The 26,988-nt window shown below is 39.3% G+C and overlaps 2 protein-coding genes across 6 annotated transcripts in view; one reads left to right on the top strand and one right to left on the bottom strand.

Moving 5' to 3' along the window:
• Window positions 1-26,988, bottom strand: part of SPOP (speckle type BTB/POZ protein) — a 70,151-nt gene that overhangs the window by 10,696 nt on the left and 32,467 nt on the right. For 3 of the 5 annotated variants that reach the window (XM_059907522.1, XM_059907521.1, XM_059907520.1), the window contains 4 exons: window positions 9,323-9,465; window positions 8,574-8,695; window positions 6,517-6,668; window positions 6,264-6,391 (listed from right to left, as the gene is read on the bottom strand). In XM_059907522.1, the coding sequence (XP_059763505.1) occupies window positions 6,264-6,391; window positions 6,517-6,668; window positions 8,574-8,695; window positions 9,323-9,400 (480 nt within the window). In that variant the 5' untranslated portion in view covers window positions 9,401-9,465. Of the gene's footprint in view, window positions 1-6,263; window positions 6,392-6,516; window positions 6,669-8,573; window positions 8,696-9,322; window positions 9,466-22,762; window positions 22,812-26,988 lie in introns of all 5 variants that reach the window. The other 2 variants (XM_059907523.1, XM_059907524.1) reach the window with 1 other exon arrangement.
• On the top strand, window positions 15,201-16,310 carry LOC132355361 (transmembrane protein 169). Its single transcript, XM_059907663.1, has one exon. It carries the CDS (start codon window positions 15,368-15,370, stop codon window positions 16,259-16,261), a length of 894 nt encoding a protein of 297 aa, XP_059763646.1. The 5' UTR covers window positions 15,201-15,367; the 3' UTR covers window positions 16,262-16,310.

The raw sequence follows: 26,988 nt of genomic DNA, 5'->3' as shown, positions 1-26,988 counted from the left end.
AAACAAATGTTAAACCTCAAGCATTTACCTTATTCTGCCTTAAGCAAAAGGTTAAATGCAAAGAACTCTATAGAAACTGCCATTTAAACTAAACTCTCCAGAGAAAAGAATCTAATAAGCCTAAAAGCACTTCACTTTTTTCAGTTAGTTCTGGAACATAAAAATAAAATGCAGCTTCCATAGGGCCTGGTAAATAATTGGCATTTCCTCACAAATGTTAGTTTAATGAACAGGACTGGGCCTGGAAGATCTTGCGTAGCGATAACTGGGTGGGTATCCCACACCATTTATACCCTTACTCAGTCATTGGTGACAGTGACATACAAGATGACTGGCTCCAGCTGGGCGTGCACTTACAGCTTTGGAACAGAATGACGACAACGAGGTTATAGAGGAATCCAACTTGCCACTTGGCTTCAGCAGCAGCATGGTTTAACCAGTTGAATTAACTGTTCAGTCTAGAGAAAAACCCTGGTAACTTGTAGATGGATCAATGAAACTCACGTAAGTTTGTCAGGATACAAAATACAAGGATTTATAAACCATATGACATTATAAAATAAATGTAAATTACCAAACTGAAGATGAGACCCAACAGATCAGTCTTCTGCCTGACAACCCTGGCTATGCTTCCTCTCCTATATCACATTAGGTTAGAAATGTTAAAATGAAAGCAGGATTCACAAACCTTGAGAATCAGCTCCCCACTCTTGCTATTCCTATGAGTTAGATGAGAAAGACTGCTGAGGAACATCCTAAATGACCCAAATTTCTTTTAACCTTCAAGATGCAAGTCATCCCTTCCTTAGATGCAGTCATAAACCCAGAGGCAAAGTTAATGCCCCATCCAAATGACCTGTAGTCCCTTCTGTGTAGGAGTGAGATATTTACTATCAGGTCAAGAAGTTTATTCATTTGTTTAAAACTAGCTGTTACGGTCTTGAGCAATGAAGCAACCAAGCTATGAATGTGCTTAGCATTAGTAGCACATTTATCAGAGCCAGAGTATAACATTATTTTAATAGCCCAGGACCCAACACAAACCACCCCACAGAGATCGTCCCATGTAAGATCTCTAATTTGGTTCAGCAACTTTCTCATATTAACACCCTTACTTCTTTGATATAATATTAACACCAAAAGTAGAAGTAGCCTAGTTCCAGTTTTAGTTTCAAAATACTGCTGATTTAAAAACAAACAAACAAAACACCAAGGAAAAGACCAATTAAATCCAACTTCCTCATAGGGAAAGGCAGGAATCTCTTGGGATGGCCAATGAAGGGAATGGAGAATGCTTTTGGCACTGGGTTCCTAAGCTTGAATTAAACCAGGCTGACAGGAGCCCAAAGTCATTAACACTTGATGGCAATTTACTAGACTGGGTAAAATGAACTGGCAAGAGCCAAGCTGATTTTCAAACTATGGTTACCAGTGGACTCTGTGCTGGTTACATGTGCTCTTGGTAATGAGTGCGGCCCAAAGACTGTGACTCCTCTCACTGGGGCAATTCCTCTCTTCAGACACAGACAGGAACACAGCAGGAAGGAGAAAGTACCTTTACTGTCTGAGCCAGACTTGTTCTGCAGATATATGGATGCCTGGAGTCTCCAGAGCTCTGAATGTCTGGCACCTCTTACCAACATTAAATACGCTTAATTAAAAATAAATTTTAAATGGCATACACAAATGAGTCTTCAGAGCCCAAACTTTTAACTTAGAAAGGGATTGTTTTCCTCTGCAAATGATGATGCTAAAATGATACCATTTTGAGAAAAACTAAAGATTTTTTTTTAATGCCTATAAAGTTGACTACGGAGACTCATTCAGAATTGCAGCTGTGAAGATGACGTGACTGTGACATTTATGTCTTAGAAATGACTGCATGAAAATGTCTCAGGAAGGCTCTATAACCCTCTAAATTTCAAGTTGTAAAAGGGCCTCATTTTTAAAGTCAATTCCTTTTCTTAAAAAAGAAAATTTCATAAAAGACATAAAACTTCATAAAAGATTGTTCCATTTCTTGTATACTTTGTCTAAACATAGAATGTCAAGGTAAAACCACTGGAAATATATTTTTAATTTCCGTATAATTAAAACAATCAAGAAAAAATAAACAGACAGCATATAGATTGTTTATAGCAGCAGCACTATTTCTAATCAAAAGACTAACAACAATCTAAATGTCCATCAGGGGACTTCCCCGGTGGTCCAGTGGTTAAGAATCCGCCTTCCAATGCAAGGGACGTGGGTTCGATCCCTGGTCAGGCAGCTAAGATCCCGCACGCCACGGGGCAACTAAGCCCGCGCGCCGCAACTACTGATCCTGCATGCTCTGGAGCCCACGCGCTACAACTAGAGAGCCCATGTGCTGCAACTACTGAGCCCGCGTGCCACAACTAGAGAAGCCTGCGCACCGCAACTAAGACCCAAAGCAGCCAAATAAATAAATATTAAAAGTAAATAAATAAATGTCCATCAGCAAGAGAATGAATAAACAAACCAATCAACTGTCATGTGAATACACAACAAACTACTGTACAGCACTAAAAATCAAGAATTATGGTTATATTCACAATATAAATAAATTTTAGAAACATAATATGAAAACAGCAAGTCCTAGATGACTACATACATCCTGACACTATTTTCATAAAGCTCAAAAACAAGCGAACCTAAACAATAGATTGTTCAGGCATGCAAATAATAAACAAGGGAATGATAAACAATTCAAAAGCGCTATTTATTATCATCATCTGAGTAGGGAGACAACAGGTCTAAGGGACAGGGGAGAAGCATATATAGGCCAGTTCTAAGTTATTGGTGATGTTGCTGGGTTGGGTGGTAAGTTTACTACATTATCATGTTTATAACCTATAATGATAATACATATTTAATCACCATTTTTGTAGGTCAAGATCAAATATTATTAGCATTTTCATAAGTTCAACTAATATATCCAAATAATTCATTTAAAAAATGATAAAAAGAAAAATTAATAGACCCACATATTTAAAATTTGGCAAAAATACATATTCCCAGGCTTTGAACGGATATTCTATGTTTGATAAGGAAAGATGTTTTAAGAGTTAACTAGTTTCGAGATATTTCATATTTGGTATTTCATATTTCATATGGTATTTAATATTTCAACTTTAATTGCAACATTACAAAGAGGCACTGGAATCTTCTACCTGTCAGAGGCATATACACTGACGGTGGAATACATGTATATTTACTGCTAACAGCTACTTGTTTTCAATATAAATAAATGGAAAGAAGATCAATAGAAGCTGAAACATTTCAAGTAGATTTTCTGTTGTCCAAATTATTACAGAGAAAATTAAAAGTATAAAGCTTTCATGATTCTCTCTTTCATTATCAAAAAAAAACTTGGTAGAGCCCACGTTTCCTTGGGTAAATGGCATTCAGTTTCACTTAGTGTAGCACAGCAGACTAGAGATGGAAAATGGAGAGCTGACATAGCCCTGACACTAATTTGCTGCACAATGTTAGGAAAAATTACCTGACCTCCTTAGGCACTGCTTCTCTCCCCAGTAACATGAAATGAAGAGAAAAGAACTAACCTAGCTCCAAGGATTGTGATAAGAGACAATTAAGGGAATGCGTTAACTAAGCAATATCAACTTGGAAGAATTGCCGTACTTCCTAAGAGTCAGACAGAAAGATCACTGAGAATCAAAAGTGAACCCAGTGTGGCACATTACAAACAAGACTACCCAGTCGGCATTTTTCAGAGTTTCATTAATAGTTTTACCACTGAAATACAGCCCAAACACACAAATGCGTGATTCTCAGTCTTTCACCTTCAGATTCCCTCTTGTGGCCTCTGGGAACAGACCAAAAATATCCACAAAACAACTGTACTTATTACTTATATCAGGACAGGACAGAAGTGCCTGGGCCAAAGACTGAGTAAGGAATGGAACAGTGGAGTACTCATAACCTAAATTTGTATGTGGACATCAACTTCATAAAGGCCTCTAAATTATAAGAAAATACTAACTAAACCAATAATAAATAAAATATAAATATGAACAAAATAAATTTGTTTATAAATATTCTATTGATAGAGGTAGCGAAGGTCAAAGGGACAGAATTTGCACCAAAGGATGACCCAGCTCTGAAATGCACTAAGCACTCAGATGAGTTGCAGACATTTTTAAAACCCACACATTCAAAACACACCCCCCACGCAACTGTCTTGCAATGCTGAATGCTACTAAGTCCACAGAGAGCCTTGGAACAGAAACGAGTCTCACTAGGCACGAGCCCAAGAACAAGAAGCAACACTCAGCACCTGTGGCCAACAGAGAAGTGTGAGAGGAACAGATGGCACACCTGGTCTGATGGTAAGAAACCGATGGCATCAGCAGAATCCAACAGACGTTTCCCTGTTCAACATCTCCTCATTTCCAAAGTGTCATCTCACTTCCCTTCTAAGTCAGTAAGGCATTTCTAAACTTAACCACAGGATTTCTCCTAAGAGAATTTCATATGGGGAAGCAAAGAGAGAGTGCACCTCGGACTTAACTACAGGATGAGAGATTGCCAAGTGAGGGCAGGCCAACTGGTTTCCAAATCAAGAATGTCAATACAAGGGCTGGAGCAGATGGAATGGATCTGGTGATGGTATAGAGGGGAAGCATGTGAGAAAAGGCTGGACCCACTGTGGACTTGAAAATGCTACAATAAAGGTTTTGGTGTTGCCTAAAGCACCAGATGCGTTATTTAGAGGCAATTTCTCTTCCTTCAGAGAGCAGTTCAAAAATTGGCTTTCGTTTCCAACAGAAATTAGAATTTTCCACTATTTTAATTTTTTTCTGAAATATAGGATCTCTAAGGTGGGTGAATATTAAATTGATGGTTTGTTTATGTAACATCCAACATCACATAAAACCACCTAATTGTTCTCATTTCTCCACTTGGGCAACTGAGTATGATCTATAACTACTTGGATTTATGTAGAATTCAAATTCCAAGTCCATCAGACAAAAAACAACTGCAAAATTTTAGGTATTTTTACAGATGCCATCACTCTAGTATTTCCTTCTTTTACTTAGCAATTAGAAAGGAGAAAAGGCAGCTATTATGCAAACTATATTTTATGTATTCAGTGTGATATTTTAATAAACTATAGCTCCCAAATTTCCTAATCACCAGCAACTATTCCATGGAAATATTCAATGAGCTGTGACTTGGAAAAGAAGCTGGCTACTGCTGGCCAGGCCTCGTCTACAAAGGGGCAAGATTCCTAAGGGACACCTTTCCTACCGTGCAGGCGGTGATATGCTGTGAGCCTATTATTTGACAGAGCGCACTGCTAGCTGGGGAACTTGCCTGCACCTTCCCCATGAAAGCACAGTGGTCCTTTTCATAAAGTGATGTTGCTCAGGAAGCAGCTCCTTGACCATACGATGTACAGGGAATGCCAACATCCCAGCTGACTGGAGGTTTTATTCATTTCTTACACTGTGAGCTTATGAGTATCTATAAATGTATTGATAACAGCATGAAATGACCAATTAGTATATACTCATTAAAGAAACCATTTTTCAACTCACTCTCAGTTTGGGAATTTTACTTCAAGCCTTCTCCTATAAACCTGAAAAAGGCTCTTTAGGTCGTTGGGGAGAGAAGGACTCTCCCAACTGACTACAGGTAACTCTCTTAGCTAACTATGAGTTACAGAGCTTTATATAACCTTCACTCTAGAAAAAATGGTTCTCACCTTCCTATTTCACAATTACCAGCAAGACAAACTGGAGACACTCAACAACTGATAAGAGTCATCTAGTTCGAAAAGCAGAAAAGGAAAGTGCTCTATCAAACACACGTGGACTTCATACGCAAGGAGGAGCCAGAAAGCTCAAGGAACAAATATATTTACATATCTAGTTGCTGGTCATTCTCCTCAGCTTAAAGTTAACAGTCCTTCCAAATGCTTTCTGAAAAAATCCACAGGGAAAAAGCCAGAATTCTGACCCAAGCAGCTAAAAAGTCACACATACCAAGATAGTGCACAACCTTTGTTTTTAAGAACAGTAACAAGTGGAAAGCTGAGATGCCCAACAACCTTGAAATCACGGCACAGCTTTTCAGTCAGTCACATAAATCACATTTGTGCAGCACCACTCCACTTGGGGATTTTTCTCACTCACCATCCTTGATACAATACAATTATGTCTACTGATACCCATCAGGTCTGGGAATTGCTACTCTCACAGCAGGGTAAAAGGACTCACCTCACAGAAGAGGGTAAGCTTGTCATCAGGGAGAAGCCCATTGGCCTCATCCAAGAGAAAATCTCTACGGATGAATTTTTTGAATCCCCAGTCTTTGCCTTGCACAAACCTATATGCCCGTTGACTCTCTGGAGTGAAAAAAAAAAAAAAGTTATATTTAGGATTACTCAAAAAACCGTATCAAATCCACAATTTGTCAATATATAAAGTTGCCAGATGTGAAAATAAAGAGTCGAACAAAGATAACATTTACCCATAGCTTTGGTTTCTTCTCCCTTGGCATTCAGGATGGAGAATTTGAATTTTGCTCGAACTTCACTCTTTGGACAGCTGACCAGTAACAGGTAAAGTGACAGGTAATCTTTGCTCTCTTCATCTAGCCCTTTTGGGTTTACCCGCAAACACCTACCCAAAACAGAAAAAAAAAATGTCGAAAGCATCCGTGTTTGTAGGCTCATGAAAGGACAGGAGGGAACTAGAACATCCGAATCGAGAGGGAGATGTTAAAAAAACAAAACAGACAAAAAAAACCCCAGGCCCCATAGCAGGAGATTCTGATTCAGTAAATGACTACTTGGAAATCACTTTTCTAGAGCAACCTCAGGCACCTTTTAAAAAGTAAACAATAAAGGGGCATCCTAGAATCTGACAACACATCCCCTGCATCTCTTCCTCTTTCCTCATAATCTCCCAAATCAGTCTTTTTCCCCCTAAAATATTTTAAAATTCAGCCTAGACTCAATCTATTCTAATCCTCAATCTTAGGAAAAGCAGCCCCTTATTTTGTTGGGACTGCAGTGAAACCAGGAAAAAAAAGTCAGTGAGCCTTTCAATATCACCTTGGGAGAGAAAAAGAATTCTAGAGAAATATGTGAGTAGTAAATAATCTTTTATAGATATTTTATCAATCTGGCAATGATATTCTAAGATTAAAATAAAGGAGGCAGTATGGAGGAAGCACAGACAAAAGTAAACTCCCATTACACAGGGTAGAGTTCCAAGCCAGACTTCTAAATAGAGTTAGAGATGCCAATATGTTACCAATGGATCAAAACAAAATTCAAACAGAATAGGTTCAACTCAGTTAAGTTGTAAATGTCATTAGCTGAACGGCATGTGGTTCAAACACCGCTTCTACCACATACAATACACAGGCCATATGTATCCTTAGGCCTTGCCAGTGTTATGGCACCTCTCTCAAACAGGTGGCCCAATTCAGTGCTTCTCCAGGAAGTGCATATGCCACATACATCGCTACACAATTGTGCTAAAGATGCGGATTTAAATACAATGCCTAAGAATAAGCCTTCTCTCAGCACCTAGCAGTACACTGCTTATGTACATGGCCAAAAAGTACTAAACGAAAGGAGAGTTGTTAAAACTTTTCAGTGGGATATCAGAGGTCAAAAATGGTGGTTCACAGATATGTGTTCTGGTCTTTGTAGAGAGCACATGGATGTATCCGTAACCGCCTGCTCCTCCTCGAGAAAACACATGGCTTGGATAGGACTGACCCCCACTCCCAGATCCTATTCCCCTTGCCACAGGGATCAACTGAGGGAACCTAGATCTACACCAATCAGTGCATTCTTGGCCACACAGTTCAGAAGAAGTTCAAAGAATTGGTTGGATGGTAGCGGGTGATGCCCATTGCTACTGCCAGTCACCCTTCAACCACAAGGGAAGCTAAGCTTGAGATGTCAAACAGTGTGGAGAGCAGGGCAGAGCAGAGAGCGATGGGGTCCTTAATCTAACCATTGGGCTGTCTGCTGGATCAAACTACCTTCAAAGACATCCTACACCATGGGCATTCCAGGTACATAAGTAAATAAATCTCCTTTATTGTTTAAAAACAGGCAATCTAAAAGTCAAGAGATATTACATTAAAATCTAGATCTCGTGCTTTTCTTGAAAAATCAGAAACTCTGGCAATGGTCAGCCCTCATCCACACATGCCTCTAGTGAGCTGGAGCTGAGCAGCCACCACTTCTTTTAGAAGGACATTCACTAGTTTGCCAAGTGGTCAACACTCATACCACGTATGGATATTATTTACAACACTGGCTCTCTTTACTCATTTACATTACCCTACAGCCATTTGAGTTTGCTGATCCCCTGATATACTCATTGAATTAATTCAACAAATTATACAGTGAGCATCTGTTATGTATCAGACACCAGGGAATACATTAAGAACAAAACAAAGTCCCTGCCATCAAGGATCTTCCACTCTAGTCAAGTCTCCCGTGAAGCCAAGCAAAACAGGCAACTTATAGAAAAATTTTTATAGCTAAATGTATTCCTCCTCACCATTTCAGCTTATCATTGGCTCCTGATGAAAAGGTTGAACTTTTAATGACTTCACCCATTTCCTCCCGGCAAAAGCTAAAGTTATTGATGGTCCACATGTAGGAGAATTTCACTACTTTGATCTGTTGATAGAAAACCAGGAAGCAATTAAATAGGAAGTGGGTAACCTGAAAAACAGGCTGGAGATCAGATAACTTTCCCTCTCCCTCCCTCTGCATAATCCCATGGGAAGACAGCACTGTTTGGCCAGCATGGAGGCTCAGCCTTTTCTGTCTCTCATCTACTTTTTAAGAAATCTCACAGTGACCAACTGCTTTCATAACTTTTCTCAGCTTCTGAGAAACACTGGATGGAAAGTGAGAAAAACATGGACAAGGTTGGGAAAGCAGGTGATTAAGCCACACCTAAAATGAACCTCTGCTCAGAGCAGCTGTTTGATGATTTAGATGTTGATACCACTGCCTGGGGTTGCAATCTCAAACCTGGTTTCCCCCTAAGTTGCCCAACAGAGGAATACACTTCCATCAAGGTGGATGTAGGCAGCAGATCCAGTTTCAAAGATTCCCCTCTTTCAACCTCCCATGAATGCCTAGGGCATTCAGATTCCTCATGGAAAACCAAGGCATGGAAAGCTGACAAGTACTTTATCTAACTATTTGGCAGGTTTGACCCACAGAAAGCAGGAAAGCCAACGTAGAAAAGAAATCTGATTCCTTTCGTCCCCCAAAATCCTCCCAAGAAGCACCTACCTGTGTGTAACACCAGCTCTCAGCTACTGGGCCACTCGACATTTCTGCCGGAGGTGGAGGACTTGGAACCCTTGACATCGCCAGTTTGAAGGTTAAACAAGATTTCCAAAGTCAGGGGACAAAGACTTCTGTTCCTCTTCACCCTGGTTGATGCAAGAAGCAAGAGAATTTTATTAGATTAATGGTATACTATCCTACTATTTCCATTTGACCTTCCAGAGACTGGAAACTCTGTCTCCTGCCTGGAATGCTCTACCCTTATCATTCAAATGGCTTCTTAGCATTCAATGTTAACCTCAGAGAAGATCACCTAACCTAAAACAGTCTCCTCATCACAATGATATCACCCTATTTTAATCTTCTGCACAATACTATTTAATATTATCTTACCAAATGAATTTACTCAAAGGGTACTTAAAGTACATCCATGAAAAGGCTACCTAAAGAGGAGACAGCATGGTGAACACCACATACAGCTTTACCACCGTATGTGGGCTCCTTCCCTTGAGGGTACAAATACTTTACTCCTAAAGGAAAATTACCTTGTTACCTTTCCAAATACTGTCTCATCTTCTCCTACACTTCAGTGCAAACTTATTATTAAGAATAAATAGTCTTCTGGGCTTCCCTGGTGGTGCAGTGGTTAAGAATCCGCCTGCCAATGCAGGGGACACGGGTTCAAGCCCTGGTCCGGGAAGATCCCACATGCCTCAGAGCAACTAAGCCCGTGCACCACAACTACTGAGCCTGCACTCTAGAGCCCGCAAGCCACAACTACTGAAGCCCGCGCACCTAGAGCCCAAGAGAGCAACAAGAGAAGCCACCGCAGTGAGAAGCCCGCGTGCAGCAACGCAGAGTAGCCCCCACTCGCCACAACTAGAGAGCCCCCGCACAGCAACGAAGACCCAACACAGCCAAAAATAAATTTAAAAAAAAAGAATCGTCTTCTATCTATCAACCCATTGCTAGCTGCTCTCTGGAAGGGCAACATTTATCCCTTTCTTAGATGTTTTCCTTTCTCTGTAGCATTAGAGATCTCTCTCCACTTACACTTCACCAGTATCTGATTTTCCAGATTCTTCTTGCTTTCTCTGTTCCTCTGTTCCATAGTATGGAGCCATAGGAACTCTCATACACTGCTGGTGAGACTGTAAATTATTAAGTATATTTGGGGTAGGAATTTGCCATATCTAGTAATGTTTAACCTACTTACACGTAAGACTTAGTAATTCTACTTTTAACTATATATGTGCTAAAGTAGTGGTTCTCAAACTTTAGGTGCATCAGGATCACTTGCTAATAAACAGATTGCTGGGCCCTGCCCCCCAGAGTTTTTGATTCAGAGGTTTGGAATGGCCCAAGAATTTCCATTTCTAACAAGTTCCCAGGTGACCCTGATACGCCCTGGAACATTTTGAGAACCACTGTCCTAGAAAAACTGCACACGGGCACAAGAAGACATGGACAAGGTCGTTCAATGTGGCAGTTACAGACAAACAAACTAAAAATCCATTAGGAGGGAAACAGATAACTAAATTGGGTTATTTCCATACTATGAAAAACTACTTCAGGATTTAAAAGTAATGAACTATATCTACAGCACCATGGAGATGAGTGAGATCTAACATGACACTAATGAAAAAAAGCAAGTTTTGGAATGTCATGTGCAGTACACTATTTATGCAAATTTAAGATTTATATATTATTTACAGATATATGCATACAGTAGAATTGAAAAAAATCATTGACAAGCTATGTATCAGATCCATGATGGGAGAGCAAGGACGAAGAATGAAGCTGGGAAAAGAATGTAAGACATTTCAAGTTGATCTCTCATGTGTTTTTAAAAATTAGGATGACCTGAGGCAAATATGACAAATGTCTTTTAGTTTGGGATGATAGCTATTTTAGTATATACTACCCTTTGTACTGTTCTGCTTTATCTTTAAAATATATTTTATTGGGACTTTCCTGGTGGTCCAGTGGTTAAGACTTCACCTTCCAATGCAGGGGGTGTGGGTTTGATCCCTGGTCAGGGAGCTAAGATACCAACCACATGCCTCTCGGCCAAAAAATCAAAACAAAACAGAAACAATACTGTAACAAATTCAATAAAGACTTTAAAAATGGTCCACATCAAAAAAAAAACTTAAATAAAATAAATTTTATTAATTGTGGGAATAGTGTAAGGATGTACTTACTCCATCATATCATACATTGTCTGGTTTACAATATACAAGGGAGAAATTTCTTTCCTGAACACCTGGTCTGTTTTCAGCTATGGACAGACAATATGAATCTATATCTAATAATGCTGCTCTCTTTGCTTGGCTACTAGGAAGCCCTGAGACAAATCTGACCCATCTCTTGAAACTACAGACTCATATGCTCATTCTATATGGTATACTGTATATAGGCTCATATGATCCCTCTACTATAGCTTTATTATTATTTTATTTTATTATTATTATTTTTTGGCTGCATTGGGTCTTTGTTGCTGCGTGCAGGCTTTCTCTAGTTGTGGCAAGTGGGGGCTACTCTTCGCTGCTGCACGCGGGCTTCTCACTGCGGTGGCTTCTCTTATTGCAGAGCACAAGCTCTAGGCGCGCGGGCTTCAGTAGCTGTGGCTTGCGGGCTCTAGAGCGCAGGCTCAGTAGTTGTGGCACATGGGCTTAGTTGCTCTGAGGCATGTGGGATCTTCCCGGGCCAGGGCTTGAACCCATGTCCCCTGCATTGGCAGGCAGATTCTTAACCACTGCACCACCAGGGAAGTCCGAATAGCTTTATTATTTTCTTAACATTGTTATACACTTTGCTATAATTCCCTGAACTGATTTATTTTACCGTTTGATATGTTAAGTATTTCTGGAAACTGCCTCAAATCCTTCATAGAAGGAGGTATAAATGAATAACAAAAAAAAAATCACTCAACTCACACACATTCACTGGCCACTTAAGTAATAAGCATGGAACAGGAGTAATAAGATATAGTTGCACCCTCACAGAGTAACACCACCAGTATTACCAGAGTCCCCATTGGTTTTAACACAATCCTACATGCGTTTATAATTAAAACATCCCATGTAATCACACATGAAGTTAAGTCTTATATACATGATGTGCTATTTCACTTAAACTAAGCACTGCAATGGAATTTGGGCCTCCCTGGTTTGTGCAATTCAGGATTCATGATAATATCAAGAAAAGAGACCTGTGATCAAGGTAGACTTGCATTTGATGGAAAACACCTTCTCACAGAACTGTCTGTCTAGCAGTGAGTAAATGCACCTCAGGAGGTTTTACAAATCCCAGTTACCACTACTGCCAGTAGGAGCCAGAATGAATTTTCAAAATTCCCAATTAAAACTATCTTTTGAGCAGGTTGGAATGAAGATGTGAATTTTACATGTTAGTTAAGAGCATAAAACTTGGCTCTGTAGGTGTGAGGTGCAGGCTCAGCTCTATATTGATAGATCATAAAATACTAATTTGAGTTTATTTTTGAAGTTTAAAAAAATACTTCAAATTTATCTAACAATTAACAAGTTAAGAATTCTCTGGGCTTCCCTGGTGGCGCAGTGGTTGAGAATCTGCCTGCTAATGCAGGGGACACGGGTTCGAGCCCTGGTCTGGGAAGATCCCACATGCCGCGGAGCAACTGGGCCCGTGAGCCACAACTACTGAGCCTGCGCGTCTGGAGCCTGTGCCCCGCAACGGGAGGGGCCGCGATAGTGAAAGGCCTGCGCACCGCGATGAAGAGTGGCCCCCATTTGCCGCAACTAGAGAAAGCCCTCACACGAAAACTAAGAGACCCAACACAGCCATAAATAAATAAATAAATAAATAAATAATTTTAAAAAAAATTTAATCTTTAAAAAAAAAAAAAAAAGAATTCTCGAAGCCTAAGAAAAAGACAAGTTTAAAAACCAGTTTATTTTAATGGCTTAACTGTTGCTACTGAACCATGGTCCATTATCACAACCAGGAAAAAAATACAACTTTGGTCTTGGCCATTTTTACCTATCTTTTTTGCTTCTCATTTATTCTGTAGAGAAGTCTTTGGTTTCTTTTAAAATATCACCAACCTTTCTTCCAATTTTTAAAAGTGTCCAACCCAGCAGTCAGTAGAACTGGAGAATCGGCTTTAGACTCTGAGGAGGTCTAACCACAAAACCTGCTGGGAGGGAAATCGACTAGGACAGCACAAATCTAATTAATTTCACTCACGGCAGGCACCATGGGCAAAGTGTTCATAAGCAAAGTAGCCTGGCTGTACGTGAACTCTTCAGCACTTCATGCCAACTGCTGCAGATGCCCAGCAGAAAAACAATTTTAGAAAAGAGGAGGTCTATTTGAGGGTCATGGTTTGAGAACCTTTGTAGGAGACAACTAGCAGCACCAAAATATACTGTTCCTGGCTTCAAACAAGTTAAAACAAGACTGTCCAAGTTCTCTAATGAGAAATTTATTTTCCCAAGCTTAGCAAACTTCCCAGTATGCTGACAACTCAGAGGCTGCACATATCTGTTATACACCACCATTTATTTTCCTGTTCACTCTATTAAATCCTGACAATTTCACGTTGTTTAATATAATACACAAACATGTACAAGCTAGATGGCTGGGAACATGGTTTCTTGCCAAAGAATGGTTTGTTAGGGACTTTTAAAAGCCTGTAACTATTTTTTCTCTTGGTTTAAAGCCTGGTACAGTTTCCAAGTAAGGAAAAATCCCAATGTTGTAACTATTTTAAACTTGAGAGACGTTTGCATTTTCCAAAACAGAAGATGCCAAAAAAACTTGACAAAACAAAAAACAAAAAACCCCCCCAAAAACTATAGAAAGCCTTGGGTATATTCATTTTTGAGAAACTTTTGGGACCTCAAAGGAATGTTTGTATTTCTTCTGTTACAGTGTCCTCAATCATATACAGCCCAGGAGGTAATAACTTCTTTCTCATTACCCCAAGGACAGATTATTACAGGTCATACTGACTTCCTCTCTTGCAAGGTTTGAATGACTTCTGAATATTTGTTATGGGTAAACTTTTTGCAGATCAATCTACTCTAACAAAATACTAAATGTACTTTTTTCTTTTTCTTTTCTTTTTTTTTTTAATTTAGAGACACTTCTTAAAATGAAACCAAGGGCAATCAAGAGAGACTTCAATCAACAAAGGAAAGACTAGGGTTTCTCATGTCTCATGTCAGGTTCATGTTTCCTAAAATTTACAAGTTAAAGATGACTGCTTTTTTAAAATTGAGATATAACTGACATGTAACATTGTATTTTTAAAAAATTCTTTAACTGAGGGAGTTAGAATTGAGTGAATTTAAAGATCAAGAAGAAAAAAGTCAATAGCCTAACAGAAAAATGTGCAAAGAACAGCCAATGGTTTACAGACATGTAAGTATCAATGGTTCTTAAATATGTGAAAACAAGTTCAACTCTCATTCATAATAGATAAATGCAAATTAAACCACACATTAATTCACCCAGTGAATTGGCAAAGATTAAAATGTTTGATAACACTTGCCCAGGATAAGGAGAACATTTCTGATTAGAGTATAAACTGTTATAAACTTCATGAAGGGAAATGCATATCAGAATGAATAAGAAATGTATATACCCTTTGATCCAACAATTCCATGTCTAGAAATTTATCCTACTAATATATTTAATATGACAAATATAAAAGGTTTTTCAATGTGGCACTATTTGTAATCACAAAAACATGGAAATAACCTGAAAGTCCATCAATAGGGGATTGATTAAATAAATTATGATACAGACAATGTAATAATAATATCTATTTAAAAAAGGAATGGGGCTCTCTATTCTCCCAGCGCAGAACCGCTCCCCCAAGGCGGCGTCCTCACCGTCCAAACTGTCCGCCTGCCTATCTCCCCGGCATGTGTAGTGCAACTCATCGTTGGAATGTCTTTGCATAGCCCCATCCTGGAAGAAGCTCTGTGATGTGTGGATCGTGAGTTTGCTCAAGCAAATTGGACTCTTTACAAGGAATAGCTAGATTTGAGGACTAGGATGGAAGAGCCAGCACCAGTGGAAGGCCAGGGCCAGCTCCCAAGCCCCCACCAGGGCTCTCTGAGGAAAGCCATGGCAGCTGCCCTGACCCTTGATGGGGAATCCACACTGGGTCGCAGGAAAAAGAAGAAGAAAGAGTCCCGCCCAGAATCTATTATCATCTACAGGTCAGAGAGTGAGAAACTGGATGAGGAGCCTGGGGAATTAGAAGGTGGAGATCAGCCTAAAGAGGAGGAGGGAGATGATTTCCTAGACTATCCTGCGGATGATGGTATGTGGAACATGCCTGTGGACAGCCGCTATGTCACATTAACTGGGACCATCACCCGAGGGAAGAAAAAGGGGCAGATGGTGGACATCCATGTCACGTTGACAGAGAAGGAGCTGCAGGAACTCACCAAGCCTAAAGTGTCTTCAAGGGAAATGGCACCTGAAGGCAGAAAGGCCTGCCAGCTGGGAGCAGACCGTGGGCCCCACGTGGTCCTCTGGACGCTGGTCTGCCTGCCTGTGGTTTTCATCCTCTCCTTCGTGGTCTCTTTCTACTATGGCACCATCACCTGGTACAATATCTTTCTTGTGTACAACGAGGAGAGGACCTTCTGGCACAAGATCTCATGTTGCCCCTGCCTCATTCTCTTCTATCCAGTGCTCATCATGGCCATGGCCTCTTCCCTGGGCCTCTATGCTGCCGTGGTCCAGCTCTCATGGTCCTGGGGAGCATGGTGGCAAGCTGCCCGGGACATGGAGAAAGGCTTCTGTGGCTGGCTGTGCAGCAAACTGGGTCTGGAAGACTGTTCTCCCTACAGCATTGTGGAGCTGCTTGAATCTGACAATATCTCAGGCACTCTGTCCAACAAGGATGCCACCCAGGAGGTAGAAACATCCACCGTCTAAACTCCCAACAACTTACTTCATTCTCTGGTCACAGTAGCCTGTATATCGTCTTCCAATTTCAGAATATTCCTTCTTTAAATTATTCCTCCCCCCCTCTTCCCCCATACACAGTTCTTCTGGAAAATTTTAGCCCACACTGATCTGTCCTACCATCTTGTTGGTTTCCAGGAGGGCAGGAAACAGAAAAGCAATTTGTGCCTAAATAGTCCATCCAATGGATAAACTCTTCTTCATTCCTTGCCCTAAGATGACCATTTATCTGAGACAAGGAGCTCAGGTGTGTGTCAGTTCAGGAGCTTGGAGGTGTTCCTGGTGCCTGGAACCCAGGGGAGATGTGACTAAATGTGACAGAATAAGGAAGCTCAGGGGAGACCAAGTCCACCAATAAGATAATAGATAGGGATGGAGTGAAATATTTAAGAAGCAGGCTGCAACAGTGTAGCAGAATGTAAAGATATGTGTGTATCACTTAGATTTTAATTTATATATTAAATATAATTAAAATCCAAATATCAGTAGTTTAAACAAGATAGAAGTCTGTTTCTTTCCTGTATAGAAGAAGTCTGGAGGCAGACCATCAGGGAAACTGATGAAGTCATCAGAATCCCAGGCTTTTTTTATTCCCCAACCCTCATTGCCTTTATCCTCAGCACCCAGTGCTGACTGCATCTCCAGCCATCACATCCCTGTTTCGGATAGAACAGAGGAAAGGGCAACGAAGAGCACGTACACCCTCCTAGGCTAAGGCGGCTTCTCAAGAGGCCCCCTCAACCCTTCTTGTATCTCATTGGCCAGACCATAGTCACATGACCTCACAAGCAAGAAAGGCTGGGAAATGTAGTCTTTTGGCCGGGCAGCTATATTCTAAATGTTTGGGTTCTGCTAATTTAAGAGACAAGGAAATAGTGGCTATTTTGGTAGGCAAGTAAGAATCTCTGGCTCACAGTAATTATTTAAATACATTCAGATCCAAAACTGCGAATACAGTTTTATTTATGTATGTATTTATTTATTTAAGCCTAAATATTGCACAGAGAATTTATACATAGATACTAGCTACATATACTATGCATAAACCACACGTAGATATTAGCAACTCATGTATGTTGCAATTAAATATCTATAATGCCATGTGGTTTCAGGTTTTTTAGAAAGGAAGAGTGAATAGTTGAGTACAGTTATATCATAGTAGCATAGCTTTCTTCCTGGTAGTGAAGGTGGGCCTGGGTGGTGATGTTTAGTTTAATGTAGAGATGAAAGACTGCAGAGGGAGTCTGTCAGACTTTCCCCCAGCAGGGTCAGCAGCCCCAAGCACAAGAAGACAGTTAGCTTTATGTGGTTTGTCAAAACTCACTCAGAGCCTCACTCACTCAGAACTTTCTTCTCACAGCAAACACAGTCTTTGCTGTGCTGAAAAGCTTGGGTCTTCGTGGACACAGAGGGTGTAAACCAGATGGATCCAGATTAATAGATTCTGAACTTAAAAAAAATATTCCTGAGGGTCTCTTTCTAATTTCAAAAAAATCAAATCCTAAGAGGTCAAGCAGATTTTGGAGGTTTGGGTCCTTATAAGAATAGCTGGTGCCCAATTCGTGGTTCATGTCTCAGGAAGAAGCTGTTGAAAGAACTGCTGTGAATCAAACCAGATGGGTCAAGCAATGCTGTCCCACAGAAGGCCAGGACATTTGCCTGATGCATGGTGCTGAACTCCACCTTCAGAGGAAATCCCTCCTTTTTAAAAATAACTATTATTAGCTTGAAAAAAAAAAAAAACTCTGTCCAACACGTTTGAAGATAATGTTGGTGCTCTCTGGTGCTTTTGCAGAGATATAAACAATTGAAATGAAGACAAAGAAAATAAAAATAAAATCAGATTAAAAAAAAAAAAAAAAAAAAAAAAAAGGAATGGGGAAGCTCTTTCTATCTAAAGAGGCAGAAATATTTATGTATGTATGTATGTATGTGTGTGTGTGTGTGTGTGTGTGTGTAAAATATCTCTGTCTGTAAAGCTACACAAGACTCTAGGGACACTGGTTACTTCCAAGGAAGGAAACTGGGTACTTGGGTGAGAAGGAGAATTTCCACTGTTCCCATTTGTATTTACTGAGTTTTGAACCATGTGAATATATTACCTTTTCAAATAATGAATAAAACTATTTTAAAAGGAATCAGCAGACTTCACAATTAATTCTTCTAGGTTATGAGATGGCTTATAAGTCAGACCCTTATAAGAAACAAAACAGGAATTCTTCAGTGACTTCCACTCCTATCCAAATAAAATCTACCTTTTGTCATGACTGCCAAAGCTTCAGTGCACCTCCCTGACCTCATCTAACACTTACCCTTCTCAATCACCATGCTTTAGTCACTCAGGCCTTTAATTCTACTTGGTAAACACATCAGGCTCTTTCCTCAGCCTGGAGAGCTCTTTCTTCCCTCAGATCTTTTCACAGCTGGCTCCTTCTTGTCATTTAGGTGTCCTATCAAATGTAATATCCTCAGAGAGGTCATCCCTGACCCACCAGATCTGAAGCAGTCCCCACTTCTAGCCTCTTTCATCACATTACCCTATTTAAATTTCTTTTTTAATACCACTATCTGAAATTACCTTGTTTTTATATTTTCACTTGTCTACGGTCTCTCCCACTAGAAGTTAAGCACAATGAGAGAACAGCATCCCCCTGTGCCTAAAATGGTATCATAATAGGCACTCAATAAATATTTGTTCAATGAAATTGCTGTTGACTAACTAGACTACTGTCTTTTGGGATCATATTTTTCCTTAATGAGCTTTAGTTAAAAGATTAAAGTTTGGGAGTTGCTGAATGAGTAACAGCTATAGGAATCCAAGCATACTCTTAAAACTTAAAGAAAATATTTTAAAAAGAAAACTATCAGTTAATCTCCTATTTTGAAGAACTAATTTAATACATTCCAAAACTACATTTTTCTTTATTAAAAAATAAATCCAAGAAAAGTTGGGAGAAAGAGAAGTGTGCAGGGCTAAATGGGAAGTTCTTGAACCCACAAGACAACAGTAATATTAGCACATCTTCCAGGATAAGTCGATCCTGAAAGAACCATTACAGCAGCTGTCAGAAACTGAGGACCTCTCAGTTATTTCAAGTTAAATTCTATACAGTAAAATTCCAATATACTGATAAAAATGAGGCAGATTCTTAGCATTTATTTAGATTTGATCTATGATTCCCTTAAAATTGACATGTAGAGAAACGATAATTAACATTAAATATATACACGTGTACACATGTGTACAGATATAAAGAGAGACAGAGAGACATACCTTTAAGACATGTATAGACACATTAAGTTTTTTCTATACCAGGCTAAGATGCAGAACATATTTTCTACCATAGCCAAATATTTAACTAAGAGTTCAATTGTTTTTGTAACTGTTGTGTATAGGGAAAACCCAGAAACATGTATAGTGTTATATATGCATGTCAGTACCTTTAAGATTTTCCCAGTTCACAGATCTCTTAGGCAAGCACAGACTCTGAAATGACTGTGAGGATGAGACATGCTTTTATACATAAAAAGGCTATTTTTCCTTCTTCTCCTCAATCTAAGTGTTACAAGATAAGAGTTTTATAGAAATACCCCGGCTAGTAAAGTTCATCCAAAGTCAAAATGAAGAGGAACAAGAAGATACATGGAAGAATTTCAAGTCGTGGAAAGCAGAGGAATAAACAACAGACTGCTCCCACTGACTCCCAAACCTCATCATGTGCTGGCTGTTCATAGCCTTACTGCCCTTCTCTATAGGTTATAAATAACTACAATGTGTCCTTGTCCCCAAGGAGACCTCAGCAACCAGCTCAAAGGTTAAAATATGGAATAATTCTCAATATGGATGCAACTTTTCCAGTCAGAAAAAAAAAAAAAATCAAAGAGCAGAAAGATTTATTGCCAATTTAAGTTAAGGGCTAGGGAATCATTCCCTCCCCCTAAAAACTATCCATTATATAAGAGTTGTTGATATGGACACATTAGCATGATTCCCTACCCCAAAAATACGTCCAGGGACAGTATGCTCTGCTCCAAATGCAGAGGTCTGTCCTGGAAAGAGGTAGGTGCCATTAAACAGACTTGTAGGATTGCATCTCCTTAGACCTTAAAAAGACTTCTTGAGTTTTTGTTTTGCTTTTTAATTTAGGCACAAATGACTACATCTACATAACAACATAGAAGGAAAAAATTCCTGTCTCCACTTGGATGGAGGGTCCTGCAGCATAAACCATGATGGCTGCAACAGGCACAGGTTTCACAAGGTCTGGGTTCTTTCCATCAGGTGATGTGCTGCTGTTGTTAATTACTAACCCCCAGCTAGGGAAACAAACAAACCCTCCTCCAACTGCTTTTAAAAAAAAAGGCAGATAGGGTTCATAGGATTAAGCTTCTCCACACATCACTTTCAAAATCCATCATTTGGGAGATGTCTGAAATGGAATGACAACGAATCCAAATCAGCAAACAAACCTGACTATAAAGGGGCTATTTCACTTCAAAGTGGATCTCAGCTCCAAAGGAAAACACTTTTAGAAATGAAATTAGATAGGCAGAGGCAATCAGCAACTTCTCTCTTTTCACAAATTATAATAATGTGTTGATTCCACTGAATAGCTTGGGCAAAAATCTCTAGGGCCACAAAGAGCAAACTTAGGAAAGATGAAGATTTTAACACATCCCGCATGTTATCAAAGACTTCTCCTCTAGGTTGAGAAAATTTATTCTAAAACAAGAGCTGGAACAGAATTTTAAAAAAGAAGAAGGAAGAGGAAGAAGAGGGAAAAAACCTTATGGCTAAGAAGACTCTATTTATTATGTAATTATATTCCCAAAGCTGTTTTGAGATTTGAGAGACAGTTTTTCACCTTCTCTCTCCCCTCAACTACAACTATGAAGAACCTTATAAAATCAAATAGTAAACAGATGAATGCCTTGGCCTTAATACAATTTAAGCATGTCTAATTTGCAAGGAATTCAAAAACAAAAGAGTCATTTCATGAAACAAATAGGCAGAGGTTGCATAACCCCACAGGATCTTCTGGCCTTTATAGAAGCCAAATTCAACAAGCAGTTCTCTTTGGCCATCGATGTTTCAGTCAAGCCATTTAAAAATATTTCTTGCTAACACAGTCTGGTTACAGAAAGGGCCCAAGGAATGTATACCAAAGAATAAATTCTAAACTGGTCTTAGGGCATATAATTTGGAATAACTTCATTAACTTAGAAGCTGAAAAGACCCACCTGCTCCAGAGGATTTGGTCTTCTACAAGGGCAACCGATCCTCTTCAGCATTTACTACTACATACTATCTAGCAGTACAGAATTCAGTGTTCTCTGGAGACTCTTACCTTTATGAGTGACACTTAGAACTCCCCCTACCTATGAAAGAGAGATTGAGGTATATGTACGCTTTACTCTTCTCCTTTAAGTATGGTCTTAAGTAAAGAAATCTGATGATTGTTTACATGGACCCATGTTCCTTACCTAGAAACCACCTGCAAAAAATAAATTCTCCCTTCTTCCAAAGTTATTAAAAAATAAGCCAATTTCTATGTTAATGTTAAGGTTCTAACTAAACTAAATGGGACAAAGGATGAGCAGGAAGTTCTCAGCTTGAAGTGTTCATTCCAAAATTCATGACGCAAGGAAAAAGTAAAACCACACAGGCAGCCAAAACAGGGGAAAGTTAGACAGAATGCCCATCTTAACACAATTTCCTGGCTCCCAATGATTTTTGTCAGAATTTAAAAGATTAAAATGCAATAACACCTATTTTACCCAATAAAACTGTGTAAAAACATACATAAGCATCTGAGGCAAGAATCTCATACCACAAAGCAAAACTTTTAAGATGCTAGCCAGAATGGTAGAAACAGTTGTCTAAGTTACCCATAGAGAGATGAGCTCTAAGGTTCATGCACAAAGGCAACCTGCTCAGAATCAAACTCCTTTTATATGTAGAGTAAAAGGGAGCCCATGAATTGCTTTAAGGTATCTCCTTTTATAAGCTGGAATTCAAATTTCCCTGAAGATCTTTTCTCGGAAGAAAAATAATCTTACTCTAAAGTCTCCATATCATGTATTATCAGAAAATTTAAATCCAAACATCTTTTCTCCTCTCCATCATTAGTGTAAAGCCTTATCCTGTATGTACTAGTCACCAGAGAAGATCTGAATGAATAACTCTTGTTTACTCCAGGAAAGAATATTTAGAATAAAACCTCTTTTGAAACCATTTATGAAAAATGTTTCTTTAACACTGATTGTCATGCTCATTATTTAAAAAAAAAACTTACATGCTCACCTTATATGACTTCCAACTATACATACTATCTGCACTGAAATGAAACAGTAGATTGCACTCAAGATGTGCATTTTTTAAAGTCATGATAAATATTTCTATGCATTTCATTCCACTTCTGTCCTCATGATCTTAAACTATGTTTAAAATAAAACTATGTAAAAACTCACCAAGTCAGTAGGAAGACTCTAATTTGTCTTGTCTAACAGGAAATCTTTGCTGGAAATAGAGATGATGAATCAGACTTAACAAGATTCTGAATCTCATGCAAGTCTTTACTTACTTAGGCTATTCTGAAAAGGGAAAATCTTACAAAAGCAGGTGATACATTAGCTAGGATTTACTAGTCAAAATTACCATTCTTATATCTCATCACTAGTTCTGAGGGCTCTATTTTCTAGTCATCTCTCAAAAAGATTACGCTTAGAAATTAAAGTCAGAAAAATTCAAGCTAATTCCTCTAATGAACTGGCCTATGAGTACAGCAAAAATGAAATAAGTGGCTTGCCCTGTGTACACATTTACAAGATTTACAAGAGGGGAGTGACCACTTTTGCCAGCTACTTCACAAAATGCTAGAAGTATTACTATCAAGTTTTTATGTAAAAAAATCTTTATAAAAAGTGCTCTGGGTTGACCAGATGGCTTCACAGGCGAATTCTATGAAACGTTTAGAGAAGAGTTAACACCTATCCTTCTCAAGCTCTTCCAAAATATAGCAGAGGGAAGAACACTCCCAAACTCATTCTACAAGGCCACCATCACATCACCCTGATACCAAAACCAGACAAAGATGTCACAAAAAAAAGAAAACTACAGGCCAATATCACTGATGAACATAGATGCAAAAATCCTCAACAAAATACGAGCAAACAGAATCCAACAACACATTAAAAGGATCATACACCATGATCAAGTGGGGTTTATCCCAGGAATGCAAGGATTCTTCAGTATATGCAAATCAATCAATGTGATACACCATATTAACAAATTGAAGGATAAAAACCATATGATCATCTCAACAGATGCAGAAAAAGCTTTCGACAAAATTCAACACCCATTTATGATAAAAACTCTCCAGAAAGTAGGCAGAGAGGGAACCTACCTCAGCATAATAAAAGCCGTATATGACAAACCCACAGCCAACATCATTCTCAATGGTGAAAAACTGAAACCATTTCCTCTAAGATCAGGAACAAGACAAGGTTGCCCACTCTCACCACTATTATTCAACATAGTTTTGGAAGTTTTAGCCACGGCAATCAGAGAAGAAAAAGAAATAAAAGAAATCCAAATCAGAAAAGAAGAATTAGAACTGTCACTGTTTGCAGATGACATGATACTATACATAGAGAATCCTAAAGATGCTACCAGAAAACTAGAAAACTACTAGAGCTAATCAATGAATTTGGTAAAGTAGCAGGATACAAAATTAATGCACAGAAATCTCTTGCATTCCTATACACTAACAATGAAAAATCTGAAAGAGAAATTAAGGAAACACTCCCATTTACCACTGCAACAAAAAGAATAAATTACCTAGGAATAAACCTACCTAGGGAGACAAAAGACCTGTATGCAGAAAACTGTAAGACACTAAAGAAACAAATTAAAGATGACACAAACAGATGGAGAGATATTCCATGTTCTTGGATTGGAAGAATCAACATTGTGAAAATGACTATACTACTACCCAAAGCAACCTAGAGATTCAATTCAATCCCTATCAATCTACCAATGGCATTTTTCACAGAACTAGAACAAAAAATTTCACAATTTGTATGGAAACACAAAAGACCCCAAATAGCCAAAGCAATCTTGAGAAAGAAAAACGGAGCTGGAGGAATCAGGCTCCCGGACTTCAGACTATACTACAAAGCTACAGTAATCAAGACAATATGGTACTGGCACAAAAACAGAAATATAGATCAGTGGAACAGGATAGAAAGCCCAGAGATAAACCCACACACATATGGTCACCTTGTCTTTGATAAAGGAGGCAAGAATGTACAATGGAGAAAAGACAGCCTCTTCAATAAGTGGTGCTGGGAAAACTGGACAGCTACATGTAAAAGAATGAAATTAGAACACTCCCTAACACCATACACAAAAATAAACTCAAAATGGATTAAAGACCTAAATGTAAGGTCAGACACTATAAAACTCTTAGAGGAAAACATAGGCAGAACACTTTATGACATAAATCACAGCAAGATCCTTTTTGACCCACCTCCTAGAGAAATGGAAATAAAAACAAAAATAAACCAATGGGACCTAATGAAACTTAAAAGCTTCTGCACAGCAAAGGAAACCACAAACAAGACAAAAAGATAACCCTCAGAATGGGAGAAAATATTTGCAAATGAAGCAACTGACAAAGGATTAATCTCCAAAATACACAAGCAGCTCATGCAACTTAATATCAAAAAACAACCCAATCCAAAAATGGGCAGAAGACCTAAATAGACATTTCTCCAAAGAAGATATACAGATTGCCAACAAACACATGAAAGGATGCTCAACATCACTAATCCTTAGAGAAATGCAAATGAAAACTACAATGAGGTATCACCTCACACCAGTCAGAATGGCCATCATCAAAAAATCTGCAAACAATAAATGCTGGAGGGGCTTCCCTGGTGGCGCAGTGGTTGAGAATCTGCCTGCCAATGCAGGGGACACAGGTTCAAGCCCTGGTCTGGGAAGATCCCACATGCCGCGGAGCAACTCGGCCCGTGAGCCACAACTGCTGAGCCTGCGCGTCTGGAGCCTGTGCTCGGCAACGAGAGGCCGCGATAGTGAGAGGCCCGCGCACCGCAATGAAGAGTGGCCCCCACTTGCCACAACTAGAGAAAGCCCTGGCACAGAAACGAAGACCCAACACAGCCATACATACATACATACATAAAAAGAATGTAATAAATGCTGGAGAAGGTGTGGAGAAAAGGGAACCCTCTTGCACTGTTGGTGGGAATGTAAATTGATACAGCCACTATGGAGAACAGTATGGATGTTCCTTAAAAAACTAAAAATAGAACTACCATATGACCCAGCAATCCCACTACTGGGCATATACCCTGAGAAAACCATAATTCAGAAAGAGACATGTACCACAATGTTCACTGCAGCACTATTTACAATAGCCAGGACATGGAAGCAACCTAAGTGTCCATCAACAGATGAGCGGATAAAGAAGATGCGGCACGTATATACAATGGAATATTACTCAGCCATAAAAAGAAACAAAATTAAGTTATTTGTACTGAGGTGGATGGACCTAGAGTCTGTCATACAGAGTGAAGTCAGAAAGAGGAAAACAAATACCATATGCTGACACATATATACGGAATCTTAAAAAAAAAAAATAGTTCTGAAGAACCTAGGGGCAGGACAGGAATCAAGACACGGACGTAGAGAATGGACTTGAGGACACGAGGAGGGGGAAGGGTAAGCTGGGATGAAATGAGAGAGTAGCACTGATGTATATACACTACCAAATGTAAAACAGATATCTAGTGGGAAGCAGCTGCATAGCACAGGAAGATCAGCTCAGTGCTTTGTGACCACCTAGAGGGGTGGGATAGGGAGGGTGGGAGGGAGGCTCAAGAGGGAGGGGATATGGGGATATATGTATACATACAGCTGATTCACTTTGTTATACAGCAGAAACTAACACAACATTGTAAAGTAATTATACTCCAATAAAGATGTTAAAGAAAAAAAAAGTGCTCTGGGTCAATTACACTGAAGCAAGATACATTTAAACAAAGCCATGTATCCTATGGTTTTAATAAATAGCTGCCACACTAAGGTGGCTGTTGAAGACTGGTGAGATATCTTAGCTAAACACCACCACCACCCCCCTAAATAATCTACCATAGCCTACAAAGTCACTCAAAACAGAAACAGGGGTAAGAGTGGTTGCAAGGGTTCTAGGAGTATAACCTAGGCAGGAATTCTGGTGCTATCTTCCTTTTTGTGGGAAAATGAAGTACTGCATACACTGTGGGTGATTTTTCAAAAACAGTATCTTGGGACTTCCCTGGTGGCTAGTGGTTAAGACAGCACGCTCCCAGTGCTGGGGGCACCGGTTCGATCCCTGGTCGGGGAACTAAGATCCCACGTGCCACAAGGCACAGCCAAGGAAATAAAAGAATTAACAATGTACTGTTAATAAACCAATAAAAAAAATTTACTGTCTCCTCTTTGCTGCTTTCATTTAAAAAACAAAAACAAAAACAGAGTCTTTTCCTGAAAATGTAAATGCTATCTTTAACTGGTACACTGGTATAAATAAGCTCCTCTTACTTTGGTTAACCAAGTCTAGTTACTGTCAGTAATGGAATGAGCCCTCACCAAAAACTGTACTAAACTATTGACTCTAAAACAGGACAAG

The sequence above is a fragment of the Balaenoptera ricei genome, chromosome 20 (genome assembly GCF_028023285.1).
Source record: "Balaenoptera ricei isolate mBalRic1 chromosome 20, mBalRic1.hap2, whole genome shotgun sequence".
Classification (NCBI taxonomy): domain Eukaryota; kingdom Metazoa; phylum Chordata; class Mammalia; order Artiodactyla; family Balaenopteridae; genus Balaenoptera; species Balaenoptera ricei.
The sequence above is the reverse complement of the archived record's forward strand: the minus strand, read 5'-3'. Positions and strand labels throughout refer to the sequence as shown.

What these genes read in the sequence shown, in the direction of transcription:
- LOC132355361 (XM_059907663.1), top strand. Translation starts at nt 15,368, where the DNA reads ATGGAAGAGCCAGCACCAGTGGAAGGCCAGGGCCAGCTCCCAAGCCCC.